The sequence below is a fragment of the Excalfactoria chinensis genome, chromosome 1 (genome assembly GCF_039878825.1).
Source record: "Excalfactoria chinensis isolate bCotChi1 chromosome 1, bCotChi1.hap2, whole genome shotgun sequence".
Taxonomy (NCBI): Eukaryota; Metazoa; Chordata; class Aves; order Galliformes; family Phasianidae; genus Excalfactoria; species Excalfactoria chinensis.
In genome coordinates, this window is record NC_092825.1 from 47545363 (window position 1) to 47564345 (window position 18983).

At 44.4% G+C, this 18983-nt stretch overlaps 1 protein-coding gene across 1 annotated transcript in view; it reads right to left on the reverse strand.

Moving 5' to 3' along the window:
• Nucleotides 1–12504: 12504 nt before the first annotated feature.
• GRAP2 (GRB2 related adaptor protein 2) overlaps nucleotides 12505–18983 on the reverse strand; it is a 30991-nt gene continuing 24512 nt past the window's right edge. The window contains exons 5-8 of the mRNA XM_072352093.1: nucleotides 17229–17397; nucleotides 15486–15617; nucleotides 13226–13345; nucleotides 12505–12820 (exon numbers count right to left, since the gene is read on the reverse strand). Coding sequence (XP_072208194.1) covers nucleotides 12641–12820; nucleotides 13226–13345; nucleotides 15486–15617; nucleotides 17229–17397 — 601 coding nt within the window. The 3' untranslated portion in view covers nucleotides 12505–12640. The remainder of the gene's footprint in view (nucleotides 12821–13225; nucleotides 13346–15485; nucleotides 15618–17228; nucleotides 17398–18983) is intronic.

The following is an 18983-nucleotide window of genomic DNA, read 5'->3' on the forward strand; positions in this document are numbered from 1 at the left end:
TTTTACCCCTTTCTCATGTTCCACCTGCCCTCACCAGTCCTCCAGGCAGCTCATACACCCACATACTATGCCCAGTGAAAGATCATAAAAATCTCTGGTTTTATTTCTTTGTATTTAATCACAAAGTTTTCCTGGTTTAACCTGAAATAGATTTTGGATCAGAGCCTCACAAGGCAGCAAAGACAGATGCATTTAGCAGAGAGAATGGATCTGATTCACTCCTGGTACAGCTTCACTGGAGTCAATGGAAATGAATTTGTTCCATTTATTTCCAGAGAAATCATGGAAGCCAAATGAAACCAGACAGGGCCATTTTCAGGCTGACAAAAGCATCCATACCTTAACCCTCACCAACCTGCTTCTGGAACACATGGAAAAAGTGCCAGAAATACTTGACATCAACTTTAACGTTTCCAAAGAAGTTCCTTTCAACAAAGCATAAGAAATAGAAGAACAATGTGTTACATTTAATGAAATGAAAACAAGAAATAATTAAGCACATCTCCTTTCTTCCCTTCCACTCCGCTCTTTTTCTTTTCCTGCATATGCTTTCCATCAAGTGTTTGTGATGTCTCTTAAATTGGTGTTTACTTTTCATAACTTTATGTACTGAGATAATCCCACATCACGAGTCCCTGAGGTTTCTTTTCTATCCCTCGTCCTCATTTACCCTAGCTTTTTATTTTCCTATTCAGTTCATGCATTGTTGTTCTTTGAGATCATGATCTTTAATTGTATTTTATTTTAATTCCCTTCTTCTATAGCTTGGCCCTGTTTTTGTTTTTCTGTTGTCTTCTCCCTTGTTTGGCATCAGCCTCACTGAAGAGGTCAATAACTTAAAAGAATTATATTTAACCATCTCTTTGACACTTGCCCCAGACTCAGCTTCCTGTTTCCCACCTTCCACAAATACTTGGTACTTCACTACAAATAAACATGCATAAAGCACTCAGGTCTCATATTCAATCAGCATAACAAACACAAACTCTCTTCTACAACGTTCAATCATTATATTTAGTCGTAATATCATGCTTTTCATCTGCAAACACCCACACATGCATTGGTTAATTTGTCCTTACAACATCCCTGCAAGGTAGGTAATTACGTGTTATTATCCCCATTTTACACATAAGGAAACTCCAGGAGAAATTATGAAACTCCTAACAAGATCGCATACCCGCAAATCTAAACAGGTACTAACTAAAACTCCACAAACACACGCATACACACAGTAGCCTACCTATACATTAGTCCACAATGAAAATAAGGAACCAGCAAGTTAGCTGTAGGAAGGGAGAAAGGCACTGAACACATTGCATCCACACTAAGGGAACGTTTCAGACCATGAGATCAGCCTTGTGTGGCAGGAGAGAGGCGCGGGAAGCAAACGCTGAGCTCTCTGCAGCACACTCTGTAGTTTCTAGGCAGCATCTGATGACTTCCCTTTCCAGCAAATGAGCAAATGTGCAAGGTGAGCTCCTCCTTGCCCTCACATAATTCTGAAGCATGACTGTGGTTTGAGTTCGTATTTCCAGTTTCACCCCCCTTGCTCTATCAACACTTGTTTCTGAGACGAAGTTGGGAAAACCCAGCCCTGCACAACCCCCTCCTGACCTATCTTAATGCTAACTACTTCTTAGTGCTGAACCCTACTTGGTCTACTGCCTATCAAGATGTCATGATGGGAAGATAAGAGACCTGGACCAGAGGAAGCCACACACACAAAACCAAGGGAATACAGAGGAAACATTAGTGGGAAGGCCAGAGAACTAACATGATGACATGAGCAATTAACTTTGCTCCAGAACATCAGCACTTGGTGCCAGCACATCCTGCATGACCTGGAGTCACCATCTCTGGAAGTGTTTAAGAACAGAAACACAGTCTAGAACGGTCACAAGCATGGGCTGATGGTTGGACTCAATGATCTTAGTGGTCTTTCCAATCTTAATGATTCTATGATCTCCCCTCTGCCATGGGATGCTCTGCTGCAGCCCCACACAGGACTCCCCAAGCACTCCTCACACGGAAGAGGCTCCAATGCTTTCTATGTTCAGAGGGCTCTGCTTCAGTAGTTCAGATCCTCCAGCATATTTAGGCATTGGATTTCCCACTCAGGCAAGGGAGACCCACCATAACTAACACTGTAACTATGACTCCTTACTATTTCATTATCCTCCATTCAGTGTGACACTGAGGTTCTTGTGGACTTGGAAGTCATGATTCAGTGAACACCATCCTCTTTCCTCTTCAGCTGTCTCATTTTCTGAACCTATCACATCCTCTCTCAGCATAGTTACATCCAGGCAAATTATTTCAATGTCCTCTTCCTTGTCTTTTGGGTTGGACTGGGGACAAAGCTATTGGATAGGATTCACCAAGTTCAATATGCATGCTTGTTCCATAAGAACTAAAAGAAGTCCCCAAGTCATCTTTATATCAGAAAAACATTTAGCATTTTTTTTTCCTCTACCAGATTTTCTTAACATCCCTTTCTAGCTTCTTCAAGTTTGTGTCTCTGATGTACTCAGTTTTCTGCTCTTCATAATCTGTGCTTTAGAACAACTGCAACCTTTTTTGTTGTTGTTGTTTTTCTTTCCCCTAGCTGGCATACATTACTTATTTTTTAATTTCTCATTAAATCTATTCTTATTAAATTCCTTAATGCTGCCTGAGCTCTACCACTGATCCAGAACAGGCTGCTGCTTCCTCAGATACAGACACTGGTGCAAAGGTTGAAACTTCACAGCATTCTGCCTACTAGCACTGCATACCCTCATTACAGGGGTATTCTCAGCTCCATCCTTCTTAACTGCAATCAATCTTCCATAACACAGGAGTGACCCAAACTTCTGGACCAGTTTCTGACCTGAGCATCCATGCACTGTGCCAAGAGGGAGGAAAGACTAGCCCTGTCTTACAAACAAGAACTTGAAAGGACAAGATGATCTTAGTGGTCTTTTCCAACCACAATGATTCTATGCAAATGTTTATTCCTATCTCATTGCTTTCTTGCACTACTCCTGTCTACTTGGCTGTGTCCACCTCATATCTCAAGACAGAAGCTGCAAAAGATCTTGGGCCCGGCTGTAGTCCAGCTTCATGGGGTCTTAGTCTGGATTTAGCATTCTCAGGTGCTTATGGCAATAGTACTAACAAACAGTAAAACAATACAAGCAAAACTTAAAAAGCTAATGGCCATGATAAGTATAATACATGTCATGGAAAACAAAGGTACCCACTGATGTGGAATAAGGTGAAAGGGATGAAGAAGTTTAGGACGAATACAGAATTAATTTTAAGGATTATAGTGCAGCATTTGAGCTGGGAATGCAAGATGAAGGAATTAGAAGCGGACACAATGAAGACACAAGCTTCCAGCTAATGTGGGAGTACAAAGGGAGATGGTGGCAGGATGCAAATAGAAGGCTGTTGTGATTGCAGTGCTGAGCCAGCCAAGCTCTGTCTATACTAGCAGCATATTAGTCATATTAGAAAGTTTTGCACCCATGCTCTAAGTAACAAGATGCTCAACATAAATTTGAAGTTCACATGAACAAAAGGCAGCTGCATTAAAAATGAGCTAGTCAGTCTTGGTTAATGCTTTTTGAACATGTGTCTTGTCATCATTTATGTGAGTGTGCAACACAGTTGCTCTTTACTGACTCTGTTGGGAGGCTTCTTATCCTACACAAGACCTCCAGGTAGTATCCTCAGTTCCCACTGCACGGGCTCTGTGTATCTGCGCAGGATGCTTGGCTTGTCTGCATACTGAAAAACACTCACGCCACAGTCACCAGCTTGGCTGAACCAGCTCTAAGTTAGCTGGCTGTTTTTCCAAAATGACACATTTTCCCTATGCAGACAAAGTGGGGGAAAAGAAACCACCAGCAACTTTTTCAGCAAGCTGGAGGCTGCAAAAATAGGGAAGGTAGAAACAATAAAATGTAATAAGATGAGTATGTTGAGAAGGGCTTTAGAGCTGTGGTCAGCTTTGTCTGAGTCATGAGAAATGAAAACCACAAGGCTTTGACCATATTAGACTACCTTACATAGGTAAATATAAAGAGTCTTTAAATAGATGAAAGATGATAATTATAATTTCAAAGAGGAGTAAATCACTACCCACACCCTTTGCCTCCCTACCTGAAGATCTTATCAAGTTAAATTATGATTTCTTTCTGGAATAATGAGGTAGAACCTCAGCCAGTAAAAATCAGAACAGCATCATGGACTTACATAGCAAAGACTGACTCAGAGCTCAGTCCCACTGCCTGCCTCAATGTCCTCCTCCTCCTCCCAACATGACACTCAGAGCTGTGTGCTCTGTGTGCTCACGCAAAAGCAAACTGGTGTTCAGAGATGGCTTCCCCTAGACCTGGGGAAGCCAGCACTTGAGAAAACCAGGTTTCATAACCAACCCCAGCCTTTTGTTAGCAATGGTACCTTTTGTCCTAGTGGCTGGTCTTCAATTCTCTGATGGAGCTGAAGGCTTCAGAAGATTGGACACCCATGACCATGTTCTCTAAGTTTCCATAACCAAGACCAGCATTTTTCACCCAGCACACCTTGCTGCAAGCCCTCTCACTGCTGCTTTGAAAGACTTCATTTCAAGAGATGGAGACAGCATAGTGGAGAGCCCTGGGAAGCTTGCTACACAGGTGGTTACCTGCCTTCTCTTTTAAACAGGCACGCTTTATTTTCATCAGAATTTCTCTAAAGTCAGTGCAAAACACCCATGCATGTGTCTTCAAGCCTTACCTGTTCTTTTCTTTATTCAGAGTCCTAAATGCAAGATGTTTACCACAGCTGCTCCAGCACATATTCTACTGTGTAAGTGCTTGTGAAATGCCTGCGCTCTCCAAGGCACACACAGCTGAAATGAGAACACACAGCTATCATTTTGGTCAGCTGATAGTAGGGAGTTAATCTCACAGCACTGCTGTGCTACTCTCCAACCTGATAAACACGACCGATAGCTGCACCCTGCCTGGAGAGAGAAGCATCAGCAACAAGTGGCACTAATTTAGCTATTTCACAGGGTAACGAGATGCCTCTTGCTATTATTCTGTTCCCTAACAGAGCTAACAGTGATAATAGCATGAATGATTGAGACTTGTGCTAGCGTGAACATGTTAGGATTTTTTTTTCTTTCTGCTTTAATTTACAGTCTAAGAAATAGAAAACTGTCCTGGCTTTGCTGTTTGATTGAAAAGCTTGTAGGATAGCTTCCATGAAGGAGGTGTAGGATGCACCATTTGCTGCAGATCTGAGGTCTTTCTTCCCTTCCCACCCATATCTCCTGAAGAAGCTTTGGAGGGAGGATTCCCTATTCATGCAAAGGTGTACTGCCAATCTCAAAGCCAAGTGAGTTGTTCTGCTGAGTCTGCAGCCTCGGATGAGGTGATTTAATCACACTGGCTGCTAGCAGCAGAGGCCCTGGCTTCCTCTTTCTCCTTCTGGCTGTGCATTCCCACCACTCACCCTGCACTGGCTCTGGGCCTCCACAGATTGTCCATGCTGAGCTGACTCAGTGCATCCACCCAGCAGAAAGCAAGGGCACGGCTAACTGCAGGGCAGCAGCAAGCTGACAGAATGACTCACCTGCTCTGATGAAATCACAGCCACTGTTTTCTGCAGTTTTCTCCATCCAATAAGAGGCAGATAGCTGCCATCATACTGGTGAGATGTAGAGCTACGCAACGCCAGATAGCTGACTCTGCTGATACACATTCCTTGGATTTGCATATCTGCCAAGCAATGGCAAAAGGCTTCAAGTTCCTGTGCAACCTACTGTACAGAATGTGCTTTGGCAAGGGGTTGGACTCGATGAGCCCCAGTAGTCTCTTCCAACCCCTATGATTCTGTGATTCATGGTGACTTGTGGTGTTGCGCACACTCTACTCTGATGAATGTGCAGAACATAAGGCAGTCCCACTAGCCCATGATGCTGGTAGCAAACCTGCACTTGGTATTATTTTTTCCTCAAATTTTGAAGAGACCCCCCCAAAAAAGAGAGACCAGTTCAGTCTTCTTCTAATTTAAGAATCACAGAGTCATTAAGTTGGAAAAGGCCTCTAAGATCACCGTGTCCAACTGCCAGCCCATCCCCACCATGCCCACTGACCATGTCCTCAGTGCCACATCCACACCCCCGGTGCAACTTGAGGCCATTCCCTCCCATCCTGTCAAGCAAACTGTTGGCATGCCACACCTGGAAGCAAGGAAGATCAGCCCAGATGGGTCCCTGCAGTGTGATGTGATCTGTAAATGACCTCTAGAGCAGCAGAGGAGTTGCCTCTTTTTCCCCTTGTATTTTCTCTGGGTGGATATTACAGGTTTCCCGGAACAGCCTCTTATGTGGGGAACTGAACTTTAGCTGCACTGTCAGGGTGCTGTCACCGTTTTATAGCTTTAACTGCACAACAGTGGACTCATGTCCTAAACTGCATTTTATCTGCACTGAGACTTCTCCTTTTTATTTGTGATGAACAAACTAGCTGTGGCAGTATCTTCCATAAATCCCAGTGGAAACAAACCTGCTTAGGCTAGTGAGGAAAAGCCTCAAGATATCTAAGAGACCTGTTAATTTGTTTGTTTTTCCTTCCTCCCTTTGTTACCTGAGGTAATTTTCCTCCTGTGTGTCTACCAGGATCTGTGCATGCCTGACATTTGGCAGACTTTGCATTCTGAAGTTAGCAGGCAGGATACCCTCCAAGTAGCATTCAGTGACACAATGACAGCAGATAATGTGCTTTTGAATTTTCTTTCTGCACCGTGGTCAGTGAACTTGCCCGTTTCACTTGCCCATTTCCCCGCTATCCTGCACCTCGCAGATAAGTCCTTGGCTGTTTTCTACTGACAGTTCTGCTGATATAAGGAACTTCTTCCACGTTTGATGCAAATTAAGGCTCCTGAATTGTCACACAAAAGCTGCCTCTAAACGTTGGAGGAATTTAATGGCCCTCTCCCTCAGAGCCATTAAAGGCAGTATCACATGCTCACTTCATGCTTCCTCCCTGAAAAGCAAAACTCTCAGCAGTGAGGAGTGCCTGGGTGTCAGGAGCTCTTTAGTCAACATGTGTGTTGGAAGGAGTGAATGCTACTCTCTGGATCATCCAGAGAACACTAATGGCTTCAGCTGATCTCTATAGGATTGCATTTAAAAGCAGCTAAGCCAATAGCTTTGAATAGGTGTTTGAAACGAGGTTTCTACAGAGGGATTTCTTACATCAGCAAAGAGGCACAAGCTGTGTGATGGGCTTTCGGGTGTATCAAGGGGCAGTGGGGTGATGGGGCTGCAGCTGCAGTGAGGTACAGGGAGTCTTCACTGAGAGGAGTGTGAGGCACTGGCATAGTGTGTTCGGAGAGACTGCAGGTGCTCTATCCCTGGAGGCTCAAGGCCAGAATGGATGGAGCCTGGACAGCCTGAGCTGGTGGGTGGGCAACCTGAGCTGGGGCTGAGTGGGCTTTGAGGTCCCTTTGAACCCAACCAGTCTGTGATTCTCTGATTTTATGATTCTATGATTCTTGGCCACGTGAGACACAGACAAGCATAGAAGCCCTGGTAAACCTCAGAGGGAACAGCATTGCCAAAATCTTCTCACACCTTCTCTGGTGCAACTCAGGCTCCTTGGCAGAGAGCAGCATAGCAAGACTATGAACACAGCCCAAACCCAGACAGCTGTATCTCTGTTTGGACCAACATCCTTGTTGTCCATGAGATGTGATATTGATATAATTACAGACCTGCCACTTCCTGCTCTCTGCAGAGTTCACCCCTCATCTTACTTCTGGACTACAGCTGCTGGGGCATTTTGCATTACAGGTATCTGTTATGAAAAGCTCCATATTTCCTGTACAGCCTATTGAAATTTCAGTATCTAAAGGGGGGCTCTATGAAAGGAGACTCCTTAGCTTGGCATGTTGTGATAGGACAAGGTGGAAATCATCAAAAGGATCATGGCCAGCAGGTTGAGGGAGGTGGTCCTGCCCCTCTACTCTGCTGGTGAGGCCTCACCTGGAGTACTGCATCCAGATGTGTAGTCCTCACTACAGGAGAGACATGGACTTGTTGGAGTGTGTCCAGAGAAGGGCCACAAAACTAATCCATGGAGTGGAACACCTCTCCTACAAGGACACGCTGAGAGAGCTGGGACTGTTCAGCCTGGAGAAGGGGAGGCTCTAAGGTGACCTGATAATGGCCTTTCTGTATTTAAATGAGAGCTACAGGAAAGAAGGGTAGAGATTCTTCAGCAGGGCCTGTGGTGATGGAACAAGGGGAAATGGTTTCACACTCTAAGAGGGTAGATTTAGGTTAGATGCGAGGAAAAAATCTTCTATGGTGAGCCATAGTGCTGGGGCATGTTGCCCAGTGGTGTGGTAGATGCCCCATCCCTGGAGACGTTCAAGTCCAGGCTGGATAAGACCCTGGGCAACCTGATCTAGCTGTGGATGTCCTTGCTTATTATAGGAGAGTTGGACTAGATGGTCTTCAGAGGTCCCTTCCAACTCTAAGGATTCTGTGATTCTAAGAAATGGTTTCAAACTGAAAGAGCGGAGGGTTTGATTGGAAATAAGGAAGAAGTCATTTACAACAAGGGTGGTGAGGTGCTGGCACAGGTTACCCAGAGAGGTGGTAGGTGACTCATCCCTAGAGATATCCAAGATATATAGAGGGGCTCTGAGCACCCTGAACAAACTGTGGGTGTCCCTATTCATTGCAGGGGAGTTGGACCAGATGGCCTTTAAGGGTCCCTTCCAACTCAAACAATTCTCTGTTAAGCTGAGAATTACTTTCAGTAAACAGAGAAAACAATCAAATCCAGCAATCAAAGAACTTCTTCTTGGGCCTTTGTATCTGCAGTACAGGGGATCCTCAGTGCCAACACTGAGGATCATCTCCACAGCGCTCTTCTGTTCCCGTTATTTCCGCAGCATGCTCCAATGAGCACAGCCGTCATAATAAGCATGTAGACCAAAACAGAGGCATCTCTGTTCTCTGGTACAGAAAACTGTCTGGACAGCTTTCTCATGTGGAGATTTCCATTTACTGTTTTTCTCTCAGCCTTATTAATCACAGAGACACTTATAAACAAAATATGGATCTGCAGCAGAATGTAGGCGAAAAGTTCATTCTGACAGGAGAAAGCACAGCTCAGCTGTGCTCATCAAACTGTTATTTTTCCATGTGCAGTCCAGCTTTCTCTGTTGCATTTGTTATAATAATGTTTGCCTTCCCACATTCTTTTCCCAGTTTTATCTTTGTTTACAATCTCTTCTCTCATGAAACGTCTTTCTTGCCTAAGAGAAATACCAAACAAAACACTTGCCTGGGTTCCTCTTCATTCCTTCTATTTTTGGTTTTACATTGGCTCTCAGGATGTGTTCTGAAGGGTGAATCCTTTATCAAACACTGACAAATACCCAGGAAACTCAGTGCACTACATTGTCATTTTAAAGCGCCTGTCCTAAGGTGCTAACATGCTCGTTGCATAGAATCTGAAGCTTTCACAGCATGATTATATTAAGATGGGTTCTGTTACAGGAGGGGAAGATGAAGCAGGAAGGCTGGTGAGATACATGGGTGGAAGAGAGGACTGTACCTTCTCTCCTTTTCATTATCATTCAACTTGGGATTTCATGGGTAGACTACAGCAGAAGACAGGGCACAGAGAACTCATCCATCCTGTGGGCACAGCATAGAATCATAGAATCCTTTCAGTTGGAAGGGATCCTTAAAGGTCACATGGTCACATTGCTCCCTGGCAATGAAAAGGGACACCTTCAGCCAGATTGGGGTGCTCAGAGCTCTTCCAGCCTGACCTTGAGTGTCTCCAAGGATCTTCTGCCCCAGCAAAACTACTCTCCTTGTATCCAAGGGTTCCACTGGCATAGGAGGGGCCACAGTTTTCTGTGCTGTTGTTTTGCTGGGAAGAAAACAACTTCTGCTGTGGGAGAGTCCAAAAATGCGGTCTGACTCCTGTGCCTTCCAGCTGCTGGTAGGAAGAGGTACCTGCAAGGTGCACTGCCTCTGCTCTCCAGGACAAAATGACACTGAGTCTTGCAGACCAAATCTTGGCCAGCTCACAAGGCACTGCAGAGCATGGCACCAGTCTAGTTATCATGGATGCTATGAAACCTTTGCTGCCTAGTAATTTTGGTGTCATTAGGTGCTGCCTATAATGGGAAACCATGATTTTAGTGTGGTCCTGATGTGCTGTCCGTAATTAGTCCTTTAATGCTAGTTACTTGAACTATTAATTCCTTAAACATCAATTAAAAAAATCACGTGCAAATTTACCTCTTCCTCAGAAGAGTTATGACTTAACATGGGGGTACTTACAACATACCACTCAGACTTGCTTAATTAGTCAATCTCTGTTAAGGGCTTTCAAACGTGTGAAAGAGCTATCGAATTGCTAGGTGCGTTATCTTCAATTAATTTTGTGCAGCTACATCTTCACTACCACGAGGGCCTTTAGAGTGCCGAGGAAAGGAAAAGGAGGCACTACTTCCACTTTTAAAAGTAACTAGAGAAAAGAGCTGACTGAAAGATGATTGGATGCAGTGGGAATAGGGGTGAACATACCACTTTTCTGTTTCAGCCAGACCTGAATATGAAAGAATAATCGTTCTTAACCCTCTTCTGCTTTGACAGGTGTTTTTTTTTGGTTCCATCTTTGCTTTGGGTTTTCACCCTCTCTCATCAAATGTTAACCCCCTGTCTTCCATATTTGACATTAGTTAAAAAGAAGGAGGAAAAAATAAGAAGAGTGAATCAAAGTGAAACACTTTAACCTGTCGAGTCACTGATGTTGCACACCTGTTAGTGAGGTAGCTTGTTCCAAACCAAGCCACATGGATGTCACTTTAAAGGCAAGATGCTAACGGCCAGCAACAGAGCCCCTGCATCAGAACAGGGCCACGTCCAGCCCAGAGAGACGTGTGCTCTGTCTCCATTTCCCAAACCACCCTGGTAGCCAATGGAGATTAGCTCTTAATGTGCCTTTCAAAGATTTCTATTCTATTGAGAGCTTATATGCCATGTTAATTATTCTCATTTTACTTCAGCCATTAATAATCTGCTTTTGGTGGAGCTCTCTCAAACCCTTGACAATAGGTCCTTTCTGCTAATACCCCATCTAGCTGGCAGCTTAATTTAGGCCGGTAACATTGAATTGGGCTGCACCAGAAACCTGTTTCCTGGATCTTTTTTTTTCTTCTCCCACTGGGACTAACAAAAGATAAGAACATTTTTCTTGCCGAGTCTAATTTGTTTTTAGACTTTTTCACTTGCCTTTTCTTTCTTTCCCAAGAATGATAAATCACCACTTCCTTGCTGACTGCTGAGGTCCCACATGTTGTGAAGAAATCAGGCAGCTTGTTTAATATCAACTTGTGTGAGCAGTGGTTATGCGGCAGTGCCTCTTTTGGGTCATTTGTAATATTCATTTGCCGTATATTTGTATCACATCTTGGCATTCACTCAGCCACGATTTGAAACCCTATTCATTTACCTTATTTCATGTGAAAGAAACTGGAAGAGAGAACAGACTATTCAGTGGCCGCAACTTTATTCCCTGCATACTGTAAAGTAACAGCTCAGTGATTTGCATGAGGCGTTCCGCTGGCAAGTCAGAGCTGTGTATGCCGTGATCCAAAACACCCCACCTTCTCAGGGACAAAACTTCTGGCACCAAACCAGAAAAATCTCTTCTTCCCAGCCTCTCCCCAGTTCAGTTTTAGAAAGGAACCAGTAAGGCTTGCCCACTGTTATCCAATCCAGAGGATATTCATTTAGCTGAAGGGCTTGATCTGCTCTAACCGGGACATCTACAAGGATGTACAGGTGCCTTGGAAAGCAGCTTGAAAATGAGACAAATTGTTGCTATGTGGTGCAGACGGAAGTGCAGGAGAGCAGAGCTGTCTGTAGAAGCACTGAAATTAGCTTCTTACCCTCCCATATCTTCACCACTGGGTTGTTTGGACATAAACTTACAGCATTTCAACCCTTCACCTGGTATCCACACAGCTGAAGTCCACAGAAAGTGCTAGAGGTGCAAGCCAAAAACTATTTATAAAAGTCATGGTTGCCTTGCACCTCAGCTTATGGACTTTTCATCCCTACCTAAAGGAAATGTCATTATCAGTCATCATTTTATTCACCTGGGCACTTGTTCTGCCTCGGAAAGAGGTGAAACAGAGCCTGAAGGGACTATGAATGCAACCAGATAAAAAAAGGAAAAAAAAAAAAAAAAAAAAGAAAAAAAAGGGGGTTGGTTCTACCCAGATACTGAAGCCCGACTTCTCTGAGGTGAATTTCCACAGAACAAACCTAACTGCAGGAAGTTATCAATACTTAGCCAAAGGAATGATGGGGCAGGGAGGATCCGGCAAGATTTCAATAAACAGTCCAGGATTCTTGCTCCCCTCCCAGTCATGAACATGCAAAACAGGGGAAAAAATCCTTCAGAGGGTTCTCTTTCTCACCAGCATCTCAGAAGATCAATTGCCAATAAATTAAGACAAAACCAAAACCATTAAATGTTCTGGGAACAAGGGAAGATGCACTGCTTCTCTGTCCCTGTCATGTCAGACGAGCAGCTCTGATATGGACCTCTGGGGCACAAATGCAGCCTCACAGTAGCACCGGTGTGACATAGTTGGCAGGGAAGAGACCCAGTTCCCCACGCAGACGTCCTTTCCACCACGACGGGTTGGAGCTGTCTAGGACTTCCACGATGTCTCCACTGCGGAAGCCCAGCTCATCGTGCTCCATAGCATCGAAGTCATACAAGGCACGGACCCATAGTATTCGCTGGGAAGAAGAAAGAGATGAGCAGGAAACAATGAATTACATGCTTGATCCAGACCCTTCGATGAGCTCAGGCCTTCTCACAATGCCCCAGATATCTGCTATGGTGAGCTGATGCTAAGTTCCTTCTTCTAATAATTCCATTAACTAAGAATGATTTTGAGTATAGTCTTAGAGCTATGCTAATGTTACTCTCTAGTCCTACCTTCAGAGTGCCACAGAATGAGATTCAAGAGGCCACAATAGAGCCTTGAGACTCAGAAATGTCTTCTCCAATACGCCCCAACACGTTCAATACACTGTTTCTCATGCAAGATCTGTACTGGTGTGGCATTGCCCAAACTGCTTGGCCTTCACTAAGAGACCTGTTACGTTGGGTAGGTGCGGCCCTGCAAGTACGTTACCCACCGGTGTCTGCTGGTGCAGTGGGTCCGTGTGTCTCCGTTGCATAGCTGCTGCACTTCCTTGGCTATGATACCTTAGTCCATGCAGTGCATCTTTTCTGTCCAGGCTCCCTCCGTACCTATCCTAGAAGGAAAACAGCAAGACAAATGTCACAAACATACGAAGGATTATGAGTGAGGGGCTTTCAGAGTGACAGGTGATCAAGGAGCGAGGGTCCAGCCCTCATGTAAACAATCTTAGACGTCTACTTCCAGTACAGTCCCTGTGCTGCAGTCCTGGAAGCAATTCCTGTCATGGAAGAGGTCACCTTAGGTTCTTCTATTTTGTATTTTTCTCCATAGGAATTGAAATTTGGCTGCCTTCAACTATGTTCCCCATCTGCTGGGAAAAAGCTTCAGTGTCTTTTTATGGCCTCTGGAAGTTTTGGAGAAAAGCTTAGCCTGTTCTCAGCCACAGGTGAAAAGCCAGCTTGCCAACAGGACGCTTGTCTGTCTGGAGTTACTCAGTCTCACTACTCCCCTTTCCCTTTGGGCTGCCCCATGCTGTACAGAGCAGGAAACAGGCCTAAGAACCCAGCAGACCGATTAATGAGAGAGGAAAGAAACAAAGTCACATTCAAAGAAAAGATGCCAAGTGGCTCCACATTTAAAGTCCTACCAATGGAAATCTACGAGGGAGCAAGTTCTCTTTTGTCTGCACAACCAAGATGTGCTGAGTGTCTTCATCTCTACAGGCCTGTATGTGCACTGAGGGTTTTTTATGATAACAGTGTGACAGAATCTGTTATCACGTTAGCTCAGGTTGCAGCAGTGCTTCAGTGTCACAGGATCTGATCACTTGTATCAACAGAGGGGAGGAAGAACAACAGCTTGTGCTTGCTGTAAACAGCTATCTTGCTCTTGCTTCTTTTATTGGACTTACTCTTCTAAATGCTCCCTTGGTCTTACTTTGTCAGCACCTTTGTCAGCATAAAATGTCTCTGAGACTGGAACACAATTTGCACCTCAGCTGTCCTTGCCTGGAGGTGAGTGACCTCAATCTGGCTTTGCAAGATTTACGGTATGGGTGCTTCACTCCCAAGTGTTTCTGCTCTGTAACAAATGTGACTCAGATGCAGAATGGGCTCCAACAAGTGCAGGCCCTCAGCTTTATCAGAGGCCATACTGTTCCATCAGCAGTCCTCTGACAGGCTATCTAGTGAGAGATCAGCTCTTTCATGATTGTCCCTGGCCACATCATACAGGAGCTCTCAAGCCTTAGGGGACACAGGTTTGGATTTCTTCTCTTTAGCAGGACAAGTCCTCTTCTTGGCTGATGCTACACGGTCTCTGCCTAGAGACACAAGCCAACCTTAGTGCTATGGTTGTAGCTGGGACAGAGTTATTTTTTCACAGAGGCTCATGTTATGCTATGCACAGGATTTCTGCGAAAATGATTTCCCCCTAAATTAATCAAGAACCTTGAAGACATCACCAGATACTGCTGTTTATCCTCTCCATTCCTGTAGCTAGCAAGGGGGCAATGAGGCATCACACCTCAGGGGTGCAAGACAATAAAAGAGTGCAGAGAGGGCCCAGAATGGAGAGATGGAGAGGAAAATGAGGAAGAATGTTCTGGAGGAAGTCAAACTCTCCCAGTGTTACCACAATCATTTCTTATTCCTGATGCGTTTTGTGTCACTGTCAGCAGCATCACATAGAAACAAAGAATCAGGCAGTGAGATTTCATTTGTCCTTCAGACTTGAGAGGAGTTCCGGAGACTGTGTACAAGACTGGGAAGTGTTTCTGTACCTTCACATGGCACAACCCCTTGTCTTCCATTTCTTGGGATGGAACCCAGTACTCCCAGGTTCCACAGGTGGGGAGGACTGTGGTGAACTGTTCTATATCTTTTGTTTGTTTGTCAATCAATGTCAAGGATCACAGAACTAAATAAAGCTGACATATTTATTGCAATCCAAAAGAGCTCCCCAGGCTGATACCATCCATCATTGCTGCTATTCCCATAGGAAGAACTGACTGACTGCATCCTAATGCAGATTCAGGGTGGCAGATTTTGATAAAGTGACTGTTTGCGTGCAATGAAGCAATCAGGGCCAATAGTTTGTGTGCTCAGGCTTCATGAGCCATTTTTCTTAGTAGAACCACAGAATGTACTGTGTTGGAAAGGACCCACAAGGATCATCAAGTCCAACTTCTGGCTCCATAAAGGACCACCCAGAAATCAAACCACATGTCTGTGAGCACTGTCCAAATACTTTACCTGTTGCTGGTGCAACACAGGAACAGGATGGTCCACATATCTCTTGGACATAGAAGAATGAGCTTCTCCAGCTGCTCCACCCACATGGAGTCCATCCCGGCTCATTCGTTCCAGGCTCCCACCACGCCTTTCCTGAGGGAAGAAAGATTCCAAAAGTGAGGTCAAGCTTTGCTTCCCACCATGATCCTGACTGAAGCTTAGCAATCATTACCCATGGATAACTATCACTACCCTTTATGTTGGAGGATGTTCCAAAGATAGGCTCCCCTGAATGGAAGGACAAATCAAGACTCCTGGATTGTCATAGCTGTTCCCCATTTGAAAAGTGTGGGCTGAAAATTGGTCACTTACATGAGGTCTGGCACAGGAAGCAAACTCTATTCAGAAATAATGCCCTCAGACATCATTTGTCTCTGCAGTGAAATCCGTACATTACTATCATTTTATCATATGGCTGTAGCAGCTAGAAATTCTATGAAGTGAAACCCCACTGTGCTGAGTGCTAAACATACCCTGCTGAGAACATCACCATAATAAATGCACAGAGCGTTTGCCAAAGCAAACTTGACTCCTGTTTTTTATTTGCCTGTCTGCATCTTGGAGCAAATGCTGTTCCCTTTCCCTTCCTGCTCAGAGGCAGCCCAAACAGGTTGTTTTACTGGTAATCTTGCATACAAGTCTTCCTTTCTCCTTCTCTAGACTATTCTTTGCTGTAATCTCTCTCTCACAGGTCCCAGAGCCTCTATTTTACATCCTACTAATGCATTTTTTAAGTGCTGAATAACTGAACTAAAAGGAGACAACAACACAAGTCCCCCCTTCAGCCTGAGATATAAATCCTCTCTTTTTAGGAGCCAGCAAGAAAGACCCATGTGCAGCCTATTAAACTTTACTGTTGTGGTGAGCAGGTCCTGTACTTCCTGCTCACCTCTGCCTGAACATCCTGGTAATTTAACACCAGAATCCGTTTCCCAGTAGGGCTGGACCTTGGTTATTGCAGTGACTGAGCGTGATTACTCCCAGTATTGTGTATGCAGTGCATAGCAACCTCTGCTATGGCATTTGCTTGTTTTCCTGGCACACAACCAGGCATTCATAGGGCTGGGATTTCCCTGCTTTCTCAAACACGTACTACATCTTCCCTGAGTACATACCTTGTTCCCACATCTGCTGTGCTCTCCTCAGCAGTGCTTTTCAGCCCCTACTAGCCACTGTTCCGGGGTTCCTCCACACCCTTAATGTGTTCACTAAGTAACAGAAGATAGTGATTCTTCTGAACAAACTTTGCACTGTAGTAACAGCTGCAATCTGAGTATATTCAAGGTCAAGAGGACACCAGATTCAAATTCTCCTCAGATAACTTAACAGCAACCTTTGTACAAGCCCTTATGAAAAAAGCTAGGAATTTCATATGGTAGAGCCTTCCTCCCTTGGTTGTGCAAGGCATCTTAGAACTTCATCTCCACAGCCTCAGAACAACTTTAGAAGAACCCCTCTATGTAGATTTGCAGCCCTTTCTGTTAACATCCAAATCAAAATCTGACATTTCTGCTCAGTAACATAACCACATGCACTACTAAATCAACTAAACATCTGTGTTGCAGCACCCACCAGCACAGTGTTGCAGTCAGTTTTCCAAGGATAGACCCTCCCTCGTGCTCTCTGCGAGACATTACTATGGGCAGCATTCCTTCAATAGAAGGGTTCCCTACTCAAGAACTCCTGAAGATAGCTTTTGTTTACCTTCTCTTCTCGGCTGTCATCCCTCAGGAGGATCTGCTTCTGCCTGGAGATGGTACTTGTCTTGTAGTAGTCTACCAGCTTGTTCAGTGAGTAGAATTTCTCTGTCCACAAGTAATAGTTACCCTTTGAGTCCCTCATCACTTTGAAGTGTTGCACATCCTCTTCGTGCCTGAATCCAATTTAGAAAGCAAGAGATTAACTGGACTACACCATCATCTTCCTTGAAAAAGAAGGGAATCAGAACAGTTCCTTTTGCCACTTGGCCAAACTGAGACTTCTGGTAACTAAAGCAATGTCAGCTCTTGCGTGCACTGGACCTAGAGGTGGTTTTGTATTTCAAAAGGTGCATTAACTGACAAACATAGAATGCTGAAGGGCTGCTCAGTCACAGAGTACTGATCCTCTCAAGGAAACAGCTCTCTATTATGTACTTTGTATGATACTCAAATGTGTAGTTGTAGTCTACCTCTTGTCCTCTCCAGGTTCCTGTTAACACCAGACTGAACTGACTGTGAGATGTATTATACACTTCTGCAGCATGGATGTCACCACGTCATGAAGACATAGTCACAAGACACAGTCATGCACTATATTTTATAATTGCACAATATCTAGTGTAATATCATGATTACTGGCCTGTCTCCCTACCAGAAGGAAAGAAAACAAAAAATTATTAGTTGCTGTTACAAGAAAGAATGACCAGTTTCACCTCCTGCCCTGCTCTGCTGTGCAGCTCTCCTTCCTTTACCTCTTAACTGGTTTGGACAATTTCTCTTTGCACCACATTGAATCTGGTGATCTAGCTTTGGTTCTTACTTCCTTTGTGCAACTCCAAGAACTCAAGGCACTGGTTCTCAGAGGCTGCATCTACACAAATAATCAAAACAGGGACCAGACAGAGACTGGAGTGATGCCTTGTAGTGCTACAGTCACACAACTGCTAATGTTATCACATGGTTTTGGCCTAAACCAAAAAACCCTCTCCCAAATAGTGCTGGGTGGTGATAATAGGTACAGCATGGGCCAGGTTGACCTCCAGGCCAGAGTAAGTGCCTGACAGCGCTCAGATCATTGATGTACACATAGCCATAGTCTCTTGAACTGGGACTCAGTAAGTGATCCTGGCAACATGTTTTCTTGTGTTCCTCCCGGATACTTTTTGAGCTCCCTGAAACAGAAAGTTCACCATGCTTGGAAAAGGCAGTGCTAATCAGTACTTGAGTTTATAACTGATTATTGACTGAACACTGATTAACTGAAAATCTGGAAACCGACCAGCATTTAACAGCTGTACTTTGAAGCGCTGAGAAGGGTCAAGGTACCATAAATGGATATAAAGCAGCTGGGCTGCTGGCAACTAAAAGCCAGTCCTATCCATTTGACTGGTGGGAAATAAGTTAATAATGTAATAGTCTTGTCTTAATGGGTAGTACGGAATTCTTGGATATAGTAATTGAAGCTGTCAGGCAAATAATACAAATGGAAGGCACATGTTTTGCGCTGTGAGAGATGTCCCATGTACCACTCCATTCTGCTGCAGCTCTTTCAGAGAAGCAGATCTCCAGGGAATGCAGCTTTGGAATGGGACATTCACTGTATCACTTGAAAGGAGACTGAAACATCAGGGAATCAGGTGCCTATTCCATTCTCATTCATGTGACACAGAGGCACTGCCTGGCTGGCAGCATGCAAACTTCTTGAGAGGCAAGGTCCCATTAGGATTCCTGTCAAGAAGGAGCTAGGGAGATCATTAAC